Source organism: Anser brachyrhynchus (genome assembly GCF_964034855.1).
Source record: "Anser brachyrhynchus genome assembly, chromosome: 26".
NCBI lineage: Eukaryota > Metazoa > Chordata > Aves > Anseriformes > Anatidae > Anser > Anser brachyrhynchus.
The window spans coordinates 6,356,230-6,370,505 of record NC_137719.1 but is presented as its reverse complement, the minus strand read 5'-3'; the positions used below and the strand labels follow the sequence as shown (position 1 = coordinate 6,370,505).

The following is a 14,276-nucleotide window of genomic DNA, read 5'->3' as shown; positions in this document are numbered from 1 at the left end:
GGGCTGCCGCTCCCCAACGGTTCTGCCTCACGGTGCAGTGATTCGGGAGGGAGACGCACGGCTTCTGGCTTCCTCCCAGTCCCACCAGTGCCTCCATCCAGTTACACGAATGCAAAACGCCTCGCGTAGCGTGCGGTGGAAAGCGAATTTGTTCACTCCTGCGTGCAGGTGGTGGCCGTGCTCCACACGTGGTGATGGAGAGCAGCTGTCCCGGAGCAGCGGGGCCGTACCCAGCACAGGTAGGGGGACCAGTAGGGCCGACCACGCTGGGGGCTCTGCCTGGGGCTCCCTAGGTGCCCCCAGCCCAGCACGGGGGGCTCGGGGTGTCCTTTGCTGGCGCAGCGAGCGGCTGACCTCCCCCTTGGCCAAGCTGTTGCAACAGCGAGGAGGAGGAAGGTCAGGTTCCCCGCAGGAGGGTGCAGGAGTTGACGTCAAAGGAAGCAGCTGGTGATTCACGGGTTCTCGGGAGCGCTCGTCTCCGGGGCCGTAACTCATCCCAGAAATGTCATTTCATCCTTGAGTGTTATCGCTGCTCCGCCGTTGCCCACCCGCAGATAACCGGCCCCGGGGGGACTCGGGGCTGCCCCTCGATGCAGCCCGGTGCGGGCAGGGGGCTCGGGGCTGCTCGGGGGCTCCGAGCTTGCTGGGCTGTGCCCGGCTTGGAGCCCCGCGGGGTGCCGGAGCCCGGGGGGTGCCTGCTGCTCCGCACGCAGACCCCTCAGCAGCAGTCCCACAAGCTCTGGTCCCAGTAACGGGCGTGAGGTGCCTGTCCCGTGTCGGGGGGCTGGGCACAGCGGGGTCTGTCCCGCGGCTCAGGCTGGGGCTGGCTGCACGAGGCCGCGAGCGTGCGCCCGGTGCCCGGACCACGGGCGACCTGCGGCCCCCGGCAGCTGCGCGGGGAGGGGGCTGGCCTTGGCCCCCGGGGCCCTGCCGTAAGTGACGGCTCTTATCTCCCTGCTGACATGCCAGCATCCTTCAGCGGGCGTATTTAAGGCCGAGCACCCGCAGGGCTGGGGCAGAGGAGCTCTCGCTGCACAGACGCCAGCCCCGACTGCTGCCGACCGGGGAGATGCTGCCCGCCACCTTCAAGCTGTGCGCTGCCATCTCCTACCGCCACCTGCGCAACATGACCGGTGAGGGCACGGGGGTGTGGGGCTGCTGCTGGGGGGCTGCGGTCCCCGGGTGTTGCATTTTGGTCCCCAGGACCCCTTTGTGCTGCTGGACGTATTTCTGGGGCCGAGGGAGGAGGGCTGTGCCCCGTTTCCAGCGTGGCTGCGCCCCTGCTCTGCCGGAGCGCTGCAGGAGAGCATTTATCCCATGCTACAAAGGTCGCTGCAGGCTTCTTGCTCTGGAGCCCCAGGAGGAGCCGTAGATGACGTCCCCTTGGCTGTCAGGATCTCGTACTCGGGTTCCATTTCCTACAGCCTTTCCTGGGCACCTGCTCGTGCAGAGGCGGGCGACTGCCCTCAGCTGCTGCGGGGCTGCCCTCAGCTCCCCGTGCACGGCTTGGGCTCAGAGCGAGACTGAGCAGCTTCTGTCCTCCCGTAGCACGAGGGCAGTAAGCTGCTCCCTGCAGCGGTGGTGGGGGGTAAAAGGAGGCACGCCGAGGGTTCTCAGTGATCTATGTCTAAAGGAAAAAAAGCAAAGCCTGACGAATGCCCGGCGTGGTTCTGCTGAGTGACGCGCTCTCTGCTCCAGGTCTCCGACGACAAGCCGCCGTCGCCATCAGCCAGGAGCTGAGCAGGCTGGCCTGCCGCAGCGCGGGGCCCAGCACGTGGATTAACCAGGTCCGCCGAAGGAGCTCCCTGCTCAGTAAGTGACAGGCGGGTGGGGACCTGCCTCATCGCGCCGTGTGCCGGCCCTCACGGGTCAGTGCTCAGGGACCGGCTGGAGGAAAGCCGCTCGTGTGTAGTCGTGCTTCTGCTAAGCAAACGGCAAGCGCAGGCTAGCGGTGGGAGCCGAGCTCAACTCCTGAGCCCCTGGGCACTGAGAAGTCTATTTGATGTAGAGCTTATCTGGTATTACGACGTGTTAGCCGATTGTAATGTTCTTACGCTCGCTCCTGCTTTTGTCCAATGCCTTCCAGGCTCGAGGCTGGAGGAGAAGCCCTTCAGCGAGGTGGAGATGTCTTACATCAAGCAAGGAGAGGAAGCCCTCCAGAAATCGCTCAGCATCCTCGGGGATCAGGACGGCTGGAAGACAGAGACGGTGGTGGTAAGCTCTGCTCTGCGGCAGGCTGACGTGGTCCTGCTGCAAGCGTCTGTGGTGCTGATCCTGCCTTCCCTCGCCAGGATAACGGAGACAAAGTGCAGAGCAAGGTGCTGCCTGACGTGGGCAAGGTGTTCCGCCTCGAGGTGGTGGTGGACCAGCCCCTGGACGCGGTGTACAGCGAGCTGGTGGACAACATGGAGCAGATGGGAGAGTGGAACCCCAGCGTCAAAGAGGTCAAGGTAGGGAGTGCCTGCGCGGGGGGATCTGACCTGCCTCAGATGCATCCGCTGCTCCACGTGGCGTTACAGGGGCCGGGGAATCACTTTGCACATCGCAGCAGGGCGCCGGGATTTTTCCGCCCATTCCTTGGGGGATGGACTTTTATTTTGGATGTTTCCCACTACAGGCATAAAGCCTGTTCTGCTATTTCAGAAGAGCAGCCTGTCTGCGGAGGGAGGGCTGATTGTTACCGATTCTGCACGAAATGCACTTGCTCTTTGCTGCATGGCAGCAGTCCAGCTCTCTTGTGGTTTGTGGTGTTAGTGGAGAAGAAATAGCAGTACCCAACAGTAGGGACGAGCACCTTGCTGTTCTGCAGCTTGTCTGAAAGCATTAAGAGACGTGCCTTCCTTTTTCGGGTATCGAAATCTGGAAATGATGTTCTGCATTCCAGGATAATGCAGAAAATGCTTATATTGAGAGAAATTGTAAGATGAGCTACTGTGAGAGCATGCATCTGGTTACAAGCAGTGATCAAAAGCTAGCTTTTAACTGACTGTAGCCGTTTTTGCAATAAATGCCTCACATTACAATTTGTACCGTCCAGATTCTGCAGAAGATTGGAAAAGACACGGTGATCACCCACGAGAAGGCGGCTGCTACCCCCGGAAACATTGTTGGACCGCGGGACTTTGTCAGCGTCCGGTGCGCTAAGCGACGCGGCTCCACCTGCGTCCTGGCCGGCATGGCCACCAAGTACGGGGCCATGCCAGAACAGCAGGGCTTTGTAAGGTAACGGCCTCTTGTGTTCACTTAGCGGGCATAGAGGGGCGCTTAGTCAATGTCAGATTGACATCCTGGCTTTTAGCATAGGCTCAGCATTACTGTGCTGTTTGTTTCAGTAGCAGAGTGAGTTTTGTGTTTTGGGGAAGAAATTGCGAAGGAAACCCTAACTCATGAAGTGCTTCAGTGCTTTTTGAGGTTAAGTCAGATGTTGCTTTTTAACACGCACGCCTGCCCTTGTACAGAGCTGAGAACGGTCCCACGTGCATGATCCTGCGCCCGGTGGCTGGCGACCCTTCGCAAACCAAGTTGATATGGCTTCTTAGCATTGACCTGAAGGTAAGCTCCACAGTGAATTATTTCACACGAAAAGCAAGGGTTACATCCGCGGCGAGTTCCACTCACGGGCTGTCGTCTGCTCCTCTCTAGGGCTGGCTGCCGAAGACGATCATCAACCAGGTTCTGTCCCAGACGCAGGTGGACTTCGCCAACCACCTCCGGGAGCGCCTGGCCCGCACGGTGGCCGTGAGCTGCTGACTGCGCCCGGCCCCGAGGCAGCACCTGCCCTCCTGCACGAACTAGTATTTAATGCTTTGTTCAGGGGTAAAAGTAGGGATCTTGGTAATTAGGTAAGTCAGACACAGTTTAACTCCAGCCTGTTCTAACAAGCCAGGCCTTTAATAGCAGACATTACTAATAAAGCTTTAACTAATTAGCTGGGAGCTCCTAGGAGCCTGATTTAGGAGGCGAGCCCAGCCAGCACATGCTCAGAGTGCACGTGCAGGACAACCTGAAATTTTACTCCCTTCAGGTATTGTGTTTGCACATACAGCATGTGCTGGCCCAGCCTTCTGCATCAGTTAAAGCTTTATTAGTAATGTCTGCTATTAAAAGCCTTGGCTAATTAGTTATTAGGGCGGTCCCAGGAGCCTGATTCAGAAGGCGGGGCCAGCCAGCACCTGCTCAGTGTGCAAACACAGGACTTAACCTAAAATTCATTCCCCTCCTTTCCCCCAGTGAAGCAGCTCTAACTTATTTGATTATAATTATGCATGTCTGTACAGGAAAATTATTTATTCAAAGCTCTGTAATGATGGTCATTGGCAGGAGTCCCTGTAAAGATAGTCAGTGCTTTCATACAGTTAGCTGGAGGAGAGCTTCAGATTTAAAGTAGCTACTTTGAGTTTACAGGTTACGAATGAAACTGGATATCTAAACAAAAAAAGAATCACAAGACAAAAATATAAGAGTTTAAAGAAAGGTTTATTTTTAAACTGGCTGCCAGTTTATGTAAAAAAAAATACAGTTTGGGCAGAAGCCCAAATTTCAGTCTTACATGCAGTAGTCTTGCTACAACACAATCCTTCTGGATGGAAGCTGTTTACAATTAGCCAAACACAGGTGAGCAGAAGTGTCAATGTTGCTTCTGCACGTATACATACAGCAGGTAGGTCCAACTGCAGCCTGCTCTCACTGAAAAATGACTGTTACAACCCCAGTACATCAGGTGAGAAGTATCTCAACACAATAGTTGCTTCTTCAGCTAGCTACGCCGTAAGTTACTGAAGACTCCGAGAGATGCTCACAAATAGCACAATACATACTAGAACTGCATTCACTTAGACTCCAGCAGAGGGGTAGCGCATGAATCTTCAGCAGGTAACAAATATACATACAAAAACGCCTGCCACCAAGAGCTGCATTGGCTTCATCATGTTTGTTCATTGACAGATTGTTCTGAGTGATGCCCATTCTCCCAGAATAAAACCCACTTGATTTGATAGCCACCGTGTCCTTGGTCTGTTATGCTGCACCTACTTCTTTTAAGGCTCCCAGGGTGGGCTTCGTCTTCCATCAACTTCCGTCTCTACGTGGTACAGAACATCTGCCAGCGTGTGCTCTACGACAGCACCCCAGCCCATGTCACTCATCTGCAAGGGGAGCAAAAGGCAGTTAGCTTGATGCACAACGCACAGGCTCAGGACAGAGGGACAAGCCCTGCTGGCCACCACTGTTTGTATAGCACTTGGGGTAGTGCCACCCCTGTGCCTGTACTCGAGGACTGTCCCTCCTGAAAACATCAGCAGAGATAAAAATACTGCCATTTCCTTAAACAGCAAGTCAGGCCTTATATTAAAAAGCTATCACAGGCATAATCAGGGCCCTAATAGGCTGCATCAAATATTTAATTAAAATGAAAGGTGTCTTTGTCAAGAGGAAAGAGTTATTCAAAGTTTGTTTTTTTTTAATGCACTTTGTCCTTCAAGATTTTTAAATACATTCCTTTCAGCTGCACTATCAAGCTACAAGTACAAAACCTGAAGAGGCCAGATACAGGCTTGCTATAAATCTACTCCTCCCCACCATAGCAAATTTTCAACCACATTTTGTGATAGCCGCAAGGTATTTAAATAAAGTTGGGGGGGGGGCAGAACGTCAGTCATTACTTACTGGACGGTAAGTGATATCTCTGGGTGGGTACTTGAAATACGGTCCAAAGTTTATAGAAACCTATGGAAGACATTTGCATTAGAAAAAAAAGGCAAAAATTCTTCAGGCCTCACCCTCTTACACTCCTGAGCTTAACTGCACCCTGTGCAAGAACATGTGAACATACAGCCCTGCACCAAAGGACAGCATTCACTCAGTACTCTGAGGAAGTTAAATCCCACACGTGAACAGCTGCATTGCTCTAGACTAGTTTTAATAAAACAACTCCCCATCTTTGCTCACTTAACTGGGCTTGCTTGACACCCTCCCAGCACGTCCACTCTATGCATTAATAAAGCTACGGCTGGACTTAGGCATTATCTTTGACAGTATGTTACTTACTGTGCAGCCTTTGTACAAAGAAATAGCAGGAAAATAAACGCCTTCAAAAATGTCTTTAAAAGCAACACCTTGGCTGACACCGTTCTTGAAGAATATTATCTGAAAAGTAAAATGAAAAGTTTTTTTTTTCCACTGATGCTAACTTTCAGGTCCTTACTTGTGATCCACAAAGTAATTGTCAAAAGGCAGCTTATCAGTGACTCCCCTTCTGCCTGATGCCAGACATTTTTAACATACTTAAGTGACAGCAAGAACACTACAAGCAAAGGGTGCAGCTGGTTTGGTCAGTTCACCTGTATTCTTTTTGATGCTCAGCCTCCCTTTGTGGTCATTAAATAGACGTGACTAACATACACAGAAAACAGTCTCAGCAGGCTCACCACTCGTAAGTTCTGCATCCTTCTACGCCACCTACCAATGCTTAACTTACCTGGCTTCCAGGTGCTTGCTTTAGGCTCTTCTCTGCTTTGTCCACAAAGTCCTTCTCTTCAAAGTACAAGTAGCTTTTAAATTTGATCAAAGCCTGAAATATTAGGAAACACCCACTTCAGAAATAATCCGAAAATCTGTTACCTACAGTGACATATTAAAGAACGGCAGGCCTACAGGAGCCCTGCTCTGGGAAAGGCGCGCCTATTGTGTCAAGAGTACCCATGAAGAGTGATTCACACAGCTCAAATATTTGAGAACCAGGAGGGGAAGAGTAGATGAAACGAGATGTGGGAAATCTCATTCAGTAGTTCACATGCAGCGTTCCCCGGCAGAGCCTCTGGGTGGGGGTATTTTGTTTTCTTGAAGTCAACGCTTCAGACTTCTCTGCTGTGAACCAGAGTGACACCCAGAGGTAGGCTGGGAAGGTCACACTCAGAGAGAGGAAAAACGAGGCTGAGCAAGCAGTTTCCTGCTAGTCCCCACAGTCACCACTTCAGTTAATGAAGCCCACATCTCACCTTATCTTTGTAAGTATCAGGCAGCGATTTGGCAGTCTCAGTATCTTCTGGAAGACAGATGTAAAAGCCCAGTATATCTCCCTGTCCGTAGCCAGATGAATAGTGCTTCCCTATTGACTGATGAAACTTGGTTCCCTTCTTGCTGCGCCAGGAGTAACTGAACTTGTCGTAGCCCAGAGGTGCCTGGAGGTTCCCTGCAGAAACCAACACTTCTTGATCAACATTCAAATTGTATCAGGAACACCTCTATATGTACGCCCCTTCATGTTTTGGGCTAATAATTACATTCAGTTAATAAATACAACTGTCATTAGCACAAACATGGTGACTAAAGCATTAAGCAAGGCCACGCATGCAGCAGCATAAAGGAGCTGCCAGTACTGCAGTTCTGCACAGCTCAGAGCACCTACTGAAAGAGTTTATCCCTTGGTAAAGCAGTGACAAAATAGGCAAGCTCAACACTAGTTCCTCTTCTGAGGTTTAAATTACTGGGAAAAACAACAACAACAAAAAGTAGGAACTAGTTAGAAACCAATGCCTGCTACAAATACTTGGTAAAATTATTTACCCAATGGCTGCGACCAGCCTAATCTGGCAGCTGTGTCCGGAGGCATCTCATCCATGGATATTTCAAAGTACCACGCTCCTTTCCGCACCCCGTGTGAGGCTCGTACCATCGAATAGCCCTTCTCGCCGACGACAGTCAGTCTGTCATCCGAAATCTTCAACTGAGGAGCTGCAGCAGATAAGAGCACGTTCACAATTCATTTGCAATTTCTAATGCCTTTTGATATCACTGCACAAGTGACCATACAGAAGTGGATTTAACATTCGCACCTCTTAAAGCAATAACATGTGCAACCTCAGTAACTTGTAACATGAGGTTAGAGAAGATGGCCCCTGGTAAGAAGAGCTGGCTACATAACGTGTACGATCAGCAAGCTGCGTACCTCGGTCGTGCAGGGCTAGGAGGACTCGTTCGTACAGGCAGGCTCTGTAGAGGTCCCCAGGAATAGGCTTCCCTGCCCAGCAGTCCAGCTCCAGCTTCTCTGGGTCAGGCGCGTGGGGGTCAGGCTCAGCCAAGATGTAACGATATCCATCTTTATTAAAGGGGTGCTCCAGAGGATAGCCATGGGGCGGTAACCGCTGCGCAGAGAACAACGGGTCGCTGTGAAGCACAAAAACTACAGGTTGGCATCTCAAAGTGGCTGCAGTCCAGCTACAGGTCAGCCCAGTACCACCTCTTACAGAGCAGTACCTGCAGCGTCACAGCCTGCACAGCACTTTGCTCTCAAAAGAGTTGGCGTGAAATGAGCACGTACTCAGCTACTTCAAATACTTTCTAGCAGGTGACGCACAAATAACATCTCAGGGTCATGGCGTGACTCCCCCTAAGTAAGGGCAGACAGAGACAGATGGGAGGCAGCCTAGGGCATCGAAACTGCAGCCGTCCCTCTGTCCAACGTATGACTTGCTAAAGATGCTCATCACCATGCCACTTTGTCCTCTTTCCTCTTACCTTCTGGTTTTCTTGGCCGTCCCTGTGGTCCCTCCGTCCTGCTGCTTGCGTTTTGCTCCCCGTCCCTTCCCACTGCCTCCTGCGGCGATTCCCCCTTCAGAGAGAAATCACAGCACGTTAAGCAACCGGCGATCAGAAAGAGCCTGTGAGCGTGGAATCTCCATGAACAGCAGAGGCAGAAGCAGCCAAGCTCACATCTGTTCATTAGCTCGTGTGCCTTCTTCCACACAGCTACACTTGAAACGAACTGCACTGAGCACAGAAAAACCCAGAACTTTTCGTAGGTTGCAGTCACCTTTTCAAGTGTCGTAACTTAGAGCGGAAGTGAAATGAGATTTACCAATAAAACGAGCTCCACGCCAGTTTTTACAATGAGAATTAAAAATCTTTTCTCTCACAGAAAGATCTCCAGCCAGCAGCAGTAGGTTCCTGTCTGAAAGCATTATTATTTGTTTTCATGGAGATTCCAGTCACACAATGCAAATTTGTTTCTGCAAAAGCAGCAGAAAACCCAACCTACAGCACACGCTATCTGATTGTAAGCAAAGTTGTCAGCCCAGTGACACACGATGCTGGAGAAACACTCTGACACCAATACCTGCACACGCAGTAAGCACTTACCAATGTATTTTAATCTATAAAATAAAATACACCGAAGTTGGGTAGAAATGAAAAGCACTAGAGGTGTTTCTCTTCAGTATTACCAAAATTAGTACTACGATCAAAGCACGTCATTTCACATTATGGCACCCAACTTCTAGTGATAAATGTAACTGTGTTACAGGACAAGCTACGTGTCAAATTTTATCAAACTACTATCAGTATGAATATTTCAATACGTTAAATTGCGTATGCATTTTACCATTACGCTATTTCAAAAAGCATTACTATTGATTTACAAGGAAAACCACAATTTCTCTGGACTGCAGATAAACACCTTTAAGAACCACAAACTGGGTTGTAACTAGAAACACAGCAAGCTTTAAATTATCGGCACTCCCCTGGCAGTGTGAGGGGTTCAGACCGCTGAAGGGTTACCATATTCTGCACACACGTGACGTGATCTGAACCGCACTTGCTAGCTTTAGTGCAGATATTGAGACTCCCCAGGTTGCCACCACTTATTTAACTAAGCAACCAGAACGTCACAGACTCAGACCTCTTATTTAGGCATTACGATTTTAAATCACAAAAATATCAGGTTGAATCCCACAGACTTAAAAATAATCTTAACTGAAAATAAAACTTTAAACCAGTCAGGCGGGGCAGAATATGATGAATTTAAAGCTTCTAATTGCTAAACATTAAAAGGTGAAATTGTTGGTTTGTATTAAAATATTCTTGCAATCACGTCAGGGCGCCCTTTTGATTTTTAAATTGAATATAGCTTCTAAGATAACTGAGCAAAAAAGCTTTCCAAACCACAATAATACTTAAGTTTTAGAAGCTGAAAGGTAAATATTCACCACCCAAAGAGGCTCCACCTGTAAGAACAGAAGTGGCACCACATATTTGAGAAACTTCCAATAGTTAAAGAAAAAAACAACCAGTGCACGAAACGGAGACAATGCAGCCTTAAATCCTATTTTTAAAAGCCCGAATCACCTCCTGCTAGGTAATAATTCAGCATGTTTCACATGGATTGGTACAAGGAAATGTCACCAGCTCTTAATACTACTACAATAAGATCGCTAAAATTACTTGTGATGAGCTAGAAAAAGTTCTTCCTTCGCAGAGCTGTCATCCCACAAAAAGGAATAACAGTAAAACACAAACAGTGTTTTAAACACATTACTTATACTTTCCCTTACTACTTGCAAATCTCAAGAGTGAGGAGAACAGGAAATCTGAGTAATACAAGTATGTAAATTAAAACAATTATGGAAGGAAACCATGGAGCTCAGCTTTCTTGCAAGCACCTTGAATTAGCTGGCCACCACGAAGAAGAAAGCTGAACCTTTACAGTAAGTTAATCCCTATGGAAAAGGATGGTGAGACTGGCTTGACGTGTTTCGAACATCATAAACACAACCTCAGTCCACACAACAGGTTTAACGGTCACATCTCAGCTGATGTAACTGCACTCACGCTACGCTACAGGACTGGGAAAACGCAGCTTCGAACCAAATACTGGAAAAAAAGAAGAGTTAAAGAACTTGCCATTTAAGCTTCCACTTGTGGATACAGCGTTGTTCTGCTTCTGGTTATCGTACGCAGGACCAATATTGGCAAGATCCTGGAAAAGGAAGGAAAGAAAGAGCTGAAGTACAGACTCAGACAAACTTACCATTCCAAGTCCAAACACGGCACTTCCATGTGCTGGAGAATTATTCCAGCGCATCACTGGGCGCAGCACTGGCTTACGCTGTCTTGGATAATTTTTGCTTATTTGACTGAGCATAAGCTATCAGCAAAAATAACACCCCTCCCTTCCCTCCCAACAGGGCATTTTCCTTCCAGCTCTAATTACGTACTTGGTCTAGAAGTCCAAATTTTGGGTAGTCTTCTTCTGGATCTTTACTCCCTGGGTCTGGATGCTCTTTCACTAAGAACACATCTCTTTCTTTACACTAAAACAGAAAACAAGGGATACAATCACAGCAAATTCATTAACAAATGCTTAAGTCAAAATACGTACTATTAACATGTCCTACCAGTACCAGCTACATAAGAAGCCGCAGGAAGAAGCATTACAATCTTCACCATTTAGCTCTATGTCTAGACCTCGAAGATGAATGTCAGACAACTGTATCATTCACAGAAAATCCTCCGTGAACTTAACTCCAATTACGTACCATGGTTTTGACAATATTATTAGGCCAAGTCATTTTCCCAGGTCTCTGTCTTGTTGTCATACACTCCCAGTATTTATCAATAAATGGGATAATATCCTGTTAAAAAACAACAAATCCAATCAGCAACAGTTAACAACACAGATCTGAAAGTCACACTGCCCTATTTGTTTGAACTTGCTCTTTAGTGACATCATAAATTACTTTAATCTCTGATAATTTTTCTAACAGCCTTACCTTATCTTTTGAGAACATAGTTTTTGGGTGCTCATCTTGTGTCCTTGACTGCCACGTCAAGTTGGCCAGAGCACTAAGGCACATTTCCTTGAGATCTTAAAAACAAAGATATACCAAAGCTAGAGTCAGACTCCATGAGGAAGATCAAACACACGAGCACTCACGCAGTGATAACAAAACACAAAGCACCCATGCTATCTCGAGTAATGGCGAAATGTCCCAGGTTCCATCCCACCCCACACCGAACAGGTTTTCACTTTTACAAAGTTAGTGGCAAAATGGCAATACGTATTTTGAAAAAGCTGCGCATGCTTGTTGCTCAAGTTTTGGCAAGTCCTAGCAGAAGCCTCCCAAAGTCTTTAGACAAAATGAAGCCCCTAGGATTATCTAGCACAAACTTTCAACGAGTGAGCTTTTACACTTACTTGCTTGTTTTCTTAAGAAATACGTGTTCCCACTGTGATGGCAGACATTGCAATGGAAACTGTAGTTGGTCATGAAAGGCAAACACGATCTGGAAAAGAGCACGCCGATTTATGAGTTCTGGTGCATGCCTCACCTCTTACACCAGGTTAAGAAATCAATTACTCTCATGCTCTCGCTACAAAAAGAACGTCTTACAGGTTCACTAATATTTTCTTCAAATTAATTTTATCGTGAGCAGTAACAAAAGCCACAAAGCTCATTGGAACACTGTAAGCAAACTAAGTGTCATCTTGTTTCAGACAAGTCCTGAAATTCACCCAGCAGAAAAACAACAACAACCCAGAAGCTCTAGACAAGGAGCTCAACCAGAGTTAATCAATTAAAATTAAGTGGAACTCTGCAGTACTTTTTAGGCACAAAATACACAGTCCTTGTCCTTGAGAATCTCACTCTACGTTTCCATTTTTTCTTATACAAACCAATCATGAATTTAGCCCCTAACATACCTGGTAGCAGCCCTTCAAAACTCATTGATTTGAGCAGACCGGATCAGAATCTTTTTGTGAAGAAATTTATTTCCTCCACCACCTCCTTGACTAACGATTGAACTTTACCTAACAGCACACTCAGTACCTTCCTATTAATTAAAGCACTGTACAGAAATACGAAGGGTTAATGACTGCACACAATGTTGTGCTCAGACTGCCCAAACACATTAATGACATTAAACTTCTAGCTTCCTCAGGCTGTAGCTTCTGCACTGATTTCTCTTAATCGGCCTCAAGCAGCCTGTCACTGCTTACAGCAGGTGGACGAGGACAGCGCAAGGTGAAACCCGCACCCGATTTATGTAGGCACATTGCTTTGTTTTCAAGAGAACAGGGGGCGCAGATAAAAGGAGACACCAAAGCTTCATGCCTAGCATTACGCGGAGCTTACATACGTGGTATCGATGCCAAACGTGTCTGCTGTGAACCACTTCGTACAGATCCCGCACTGCAGCTCGATCTCTCCGAGCTGGCGTCCGTTCTCCTCATCCACGGAGCCCGCCTGGGCATCCAAGGCCTCCGAGGCATCGCCGGCACCTTCCTGCAAGGAGAGCACATCAGCACACGGGGGCTGGCCGAGAGGCTGACCGGACCAGACAGCAAAGGTTTGTGCGGGAGCTGTGAAGACAGCGGAATTTGGAGCAATATTCGCACACCACGGCCCCGATACCGAGCCATGCTGCGAGCGAGCCTGAACCACTCTGTAGCTTCGGGCAGAACCGATCGGGTGCGTGACAGGGCGACTGCGGGGATCACACGGAGCCACAGGGCGCGGGGATCACGGAGCCACAGAACGGCTTCGGTCGGAGGCGACCTCCGGGGACCGCCCAGCCCGACCCACCCCTGCCGGGCAGGCTCGCCCCGGGCCCGGCGGCGTCCCGGGGAGGGGGGGGTTGGATACCTGCAACGGGGGCTCCGCAGCCTCCCCGGCAGCCTGCCCCAGGGCTCTGCCACCGGCACCGCACCGAAGCGTCCCTCACACGGCCACGGAACCCCTTGGGGGCCCCCTTACGCCCGTTACGCGGCCCCGTTTACCCCCGTTACACGCTCCCCCTTACGCCCCTTGCCCCCGTCCTACCTCAGCCCCCGCCCCGAGACGGGTCCGCCCCCCTCCCCCGTACCCGGCCGCTGTTTGCGGAGGTCCCCGGGCTCAGAACCGCGGCTCCGCTCCCCGCCGGACCGGCCCCGGTGACGGACAGACCGACAGACGGACGGACCGACGGCCCCACAGCCCCCCCCCGTACCATGGGGTCCTTCCCGCTGCCGGACTCGGCCTCCAGCGCCGCGGCGACGTCCCCCGGCGCCGCCTCTCCCCTGAAAGGGCACAAACGGGGCCTGAGCGCGGGGCCGGCGCCCCCGGTACCGGCACCCCCGGTACCCCCCCGGTCCCGGTCCCGGTCCCGCACCCGCTGTCGCCGTCGGCAGCGCCCGGCTCGGGCGGCGCCGGGGTCTCGGCGGGGGGCGGCGGCTCCGGGGCCGCCTCCGCGCCCTCCCCGCCGGGCGCCGCCATCGCCGCCGCCGCCGCCGCCGCCATGGCCGCCGCCACTCGCCCGCTCTCGCGGGGCCTCGCCGCTCTCGCGAGACTTGCCGCTTCAAAGGGCGACGCCCGCGGTGGGCCCCACAGCGAGGGGCTGGCGGCGCCCCCTGCCGGCGGCGGGAGGGGAGGGCGGGGAGGGGGCCGCGGCGTCACCGCGCGGGGCGTGACGTCAGCGTGGCGGGGCGTGACGTCACGCAGCCAGGGGGCGAAGCGGGGCTCGGG

The 14,276-nt window shown here is 50.7% G+C and overlaps 2 protein-coding genes across 3 annotated transcripts; one reads left to right on the top strand and one right to left on the bottom strand.

Moving 5' to 3' along the window:
* The first annotated feature begins 999 nt into the window (after positions 1-999).
* STAR (steroidogenic acute regulatory protein) lies at positions 1,000-4,996 on the top strand. Its single transcript, XM_080568526.1, has 7 exons — positions 1,000-1,133; positions 1,699-1,812; positions 2,087-2,214; positions 2,292-2,450; positions 3,038-3,222; positions 3,459-3,552; positions 3,643-4,996. Exons 1-7 carry the CDS (start codon positions 1,070-1,072, stop codon positions 3,748-3,750), a joined length of 852 nt encoding a protein of 283 aa, XP_080424652.1. The 5' UTR covers positions 1,000-1,069; the 3' UTR covers positions 3,751-4,996.
* On the bottom strand, positions 4,458-14,081 carry ASH2L (ASH2 like, histone lysine methyltransferase complex subunit). 2 transcript variants are annotated; one of them, XM_080568510.1, is made up of 17 exons: positions 13,924-14,081; positions 13,762-13,831; positions 12,913-13,058; positions 11,969-12,057; positions 11,544-11,638; positions 11,310-11,405; positions 10,989-11,084; positions 10,675-10,750; positions 9,981-9,998; positions 8,515-8,608; positions 7,946-8,163; positions 7,564-7,731; positions 6,996-7,189; positions 6,476-6,568; positions 6,046-6,144; positions 5,665-5,724; positions 4,458-5,144 (listed from the first exon to the last, which is right to left on the bottom strand). In XM_080568510.1, exons 1-17 carry the CDS (start codon positions 14,049-14,051, stop codon positions 5,037-5,039), a joined length of 1,848 nt encoding a protein of 615 aa, XP_080424636.1. In that variant the 5' UTR covers positions 14,052-14,081; the 3' UTR covers positions 4,458-5,036. The 2 variants fall into 2 exon arrangements, with proteins under 2 accessions (XP_080424636.1, XP_080424637.1); XM_080568511.1 differs by lacking the exon at positions 9,981-9,998.
* Positions 14,082-14,276: the final 195 nt, after the last annotated feature.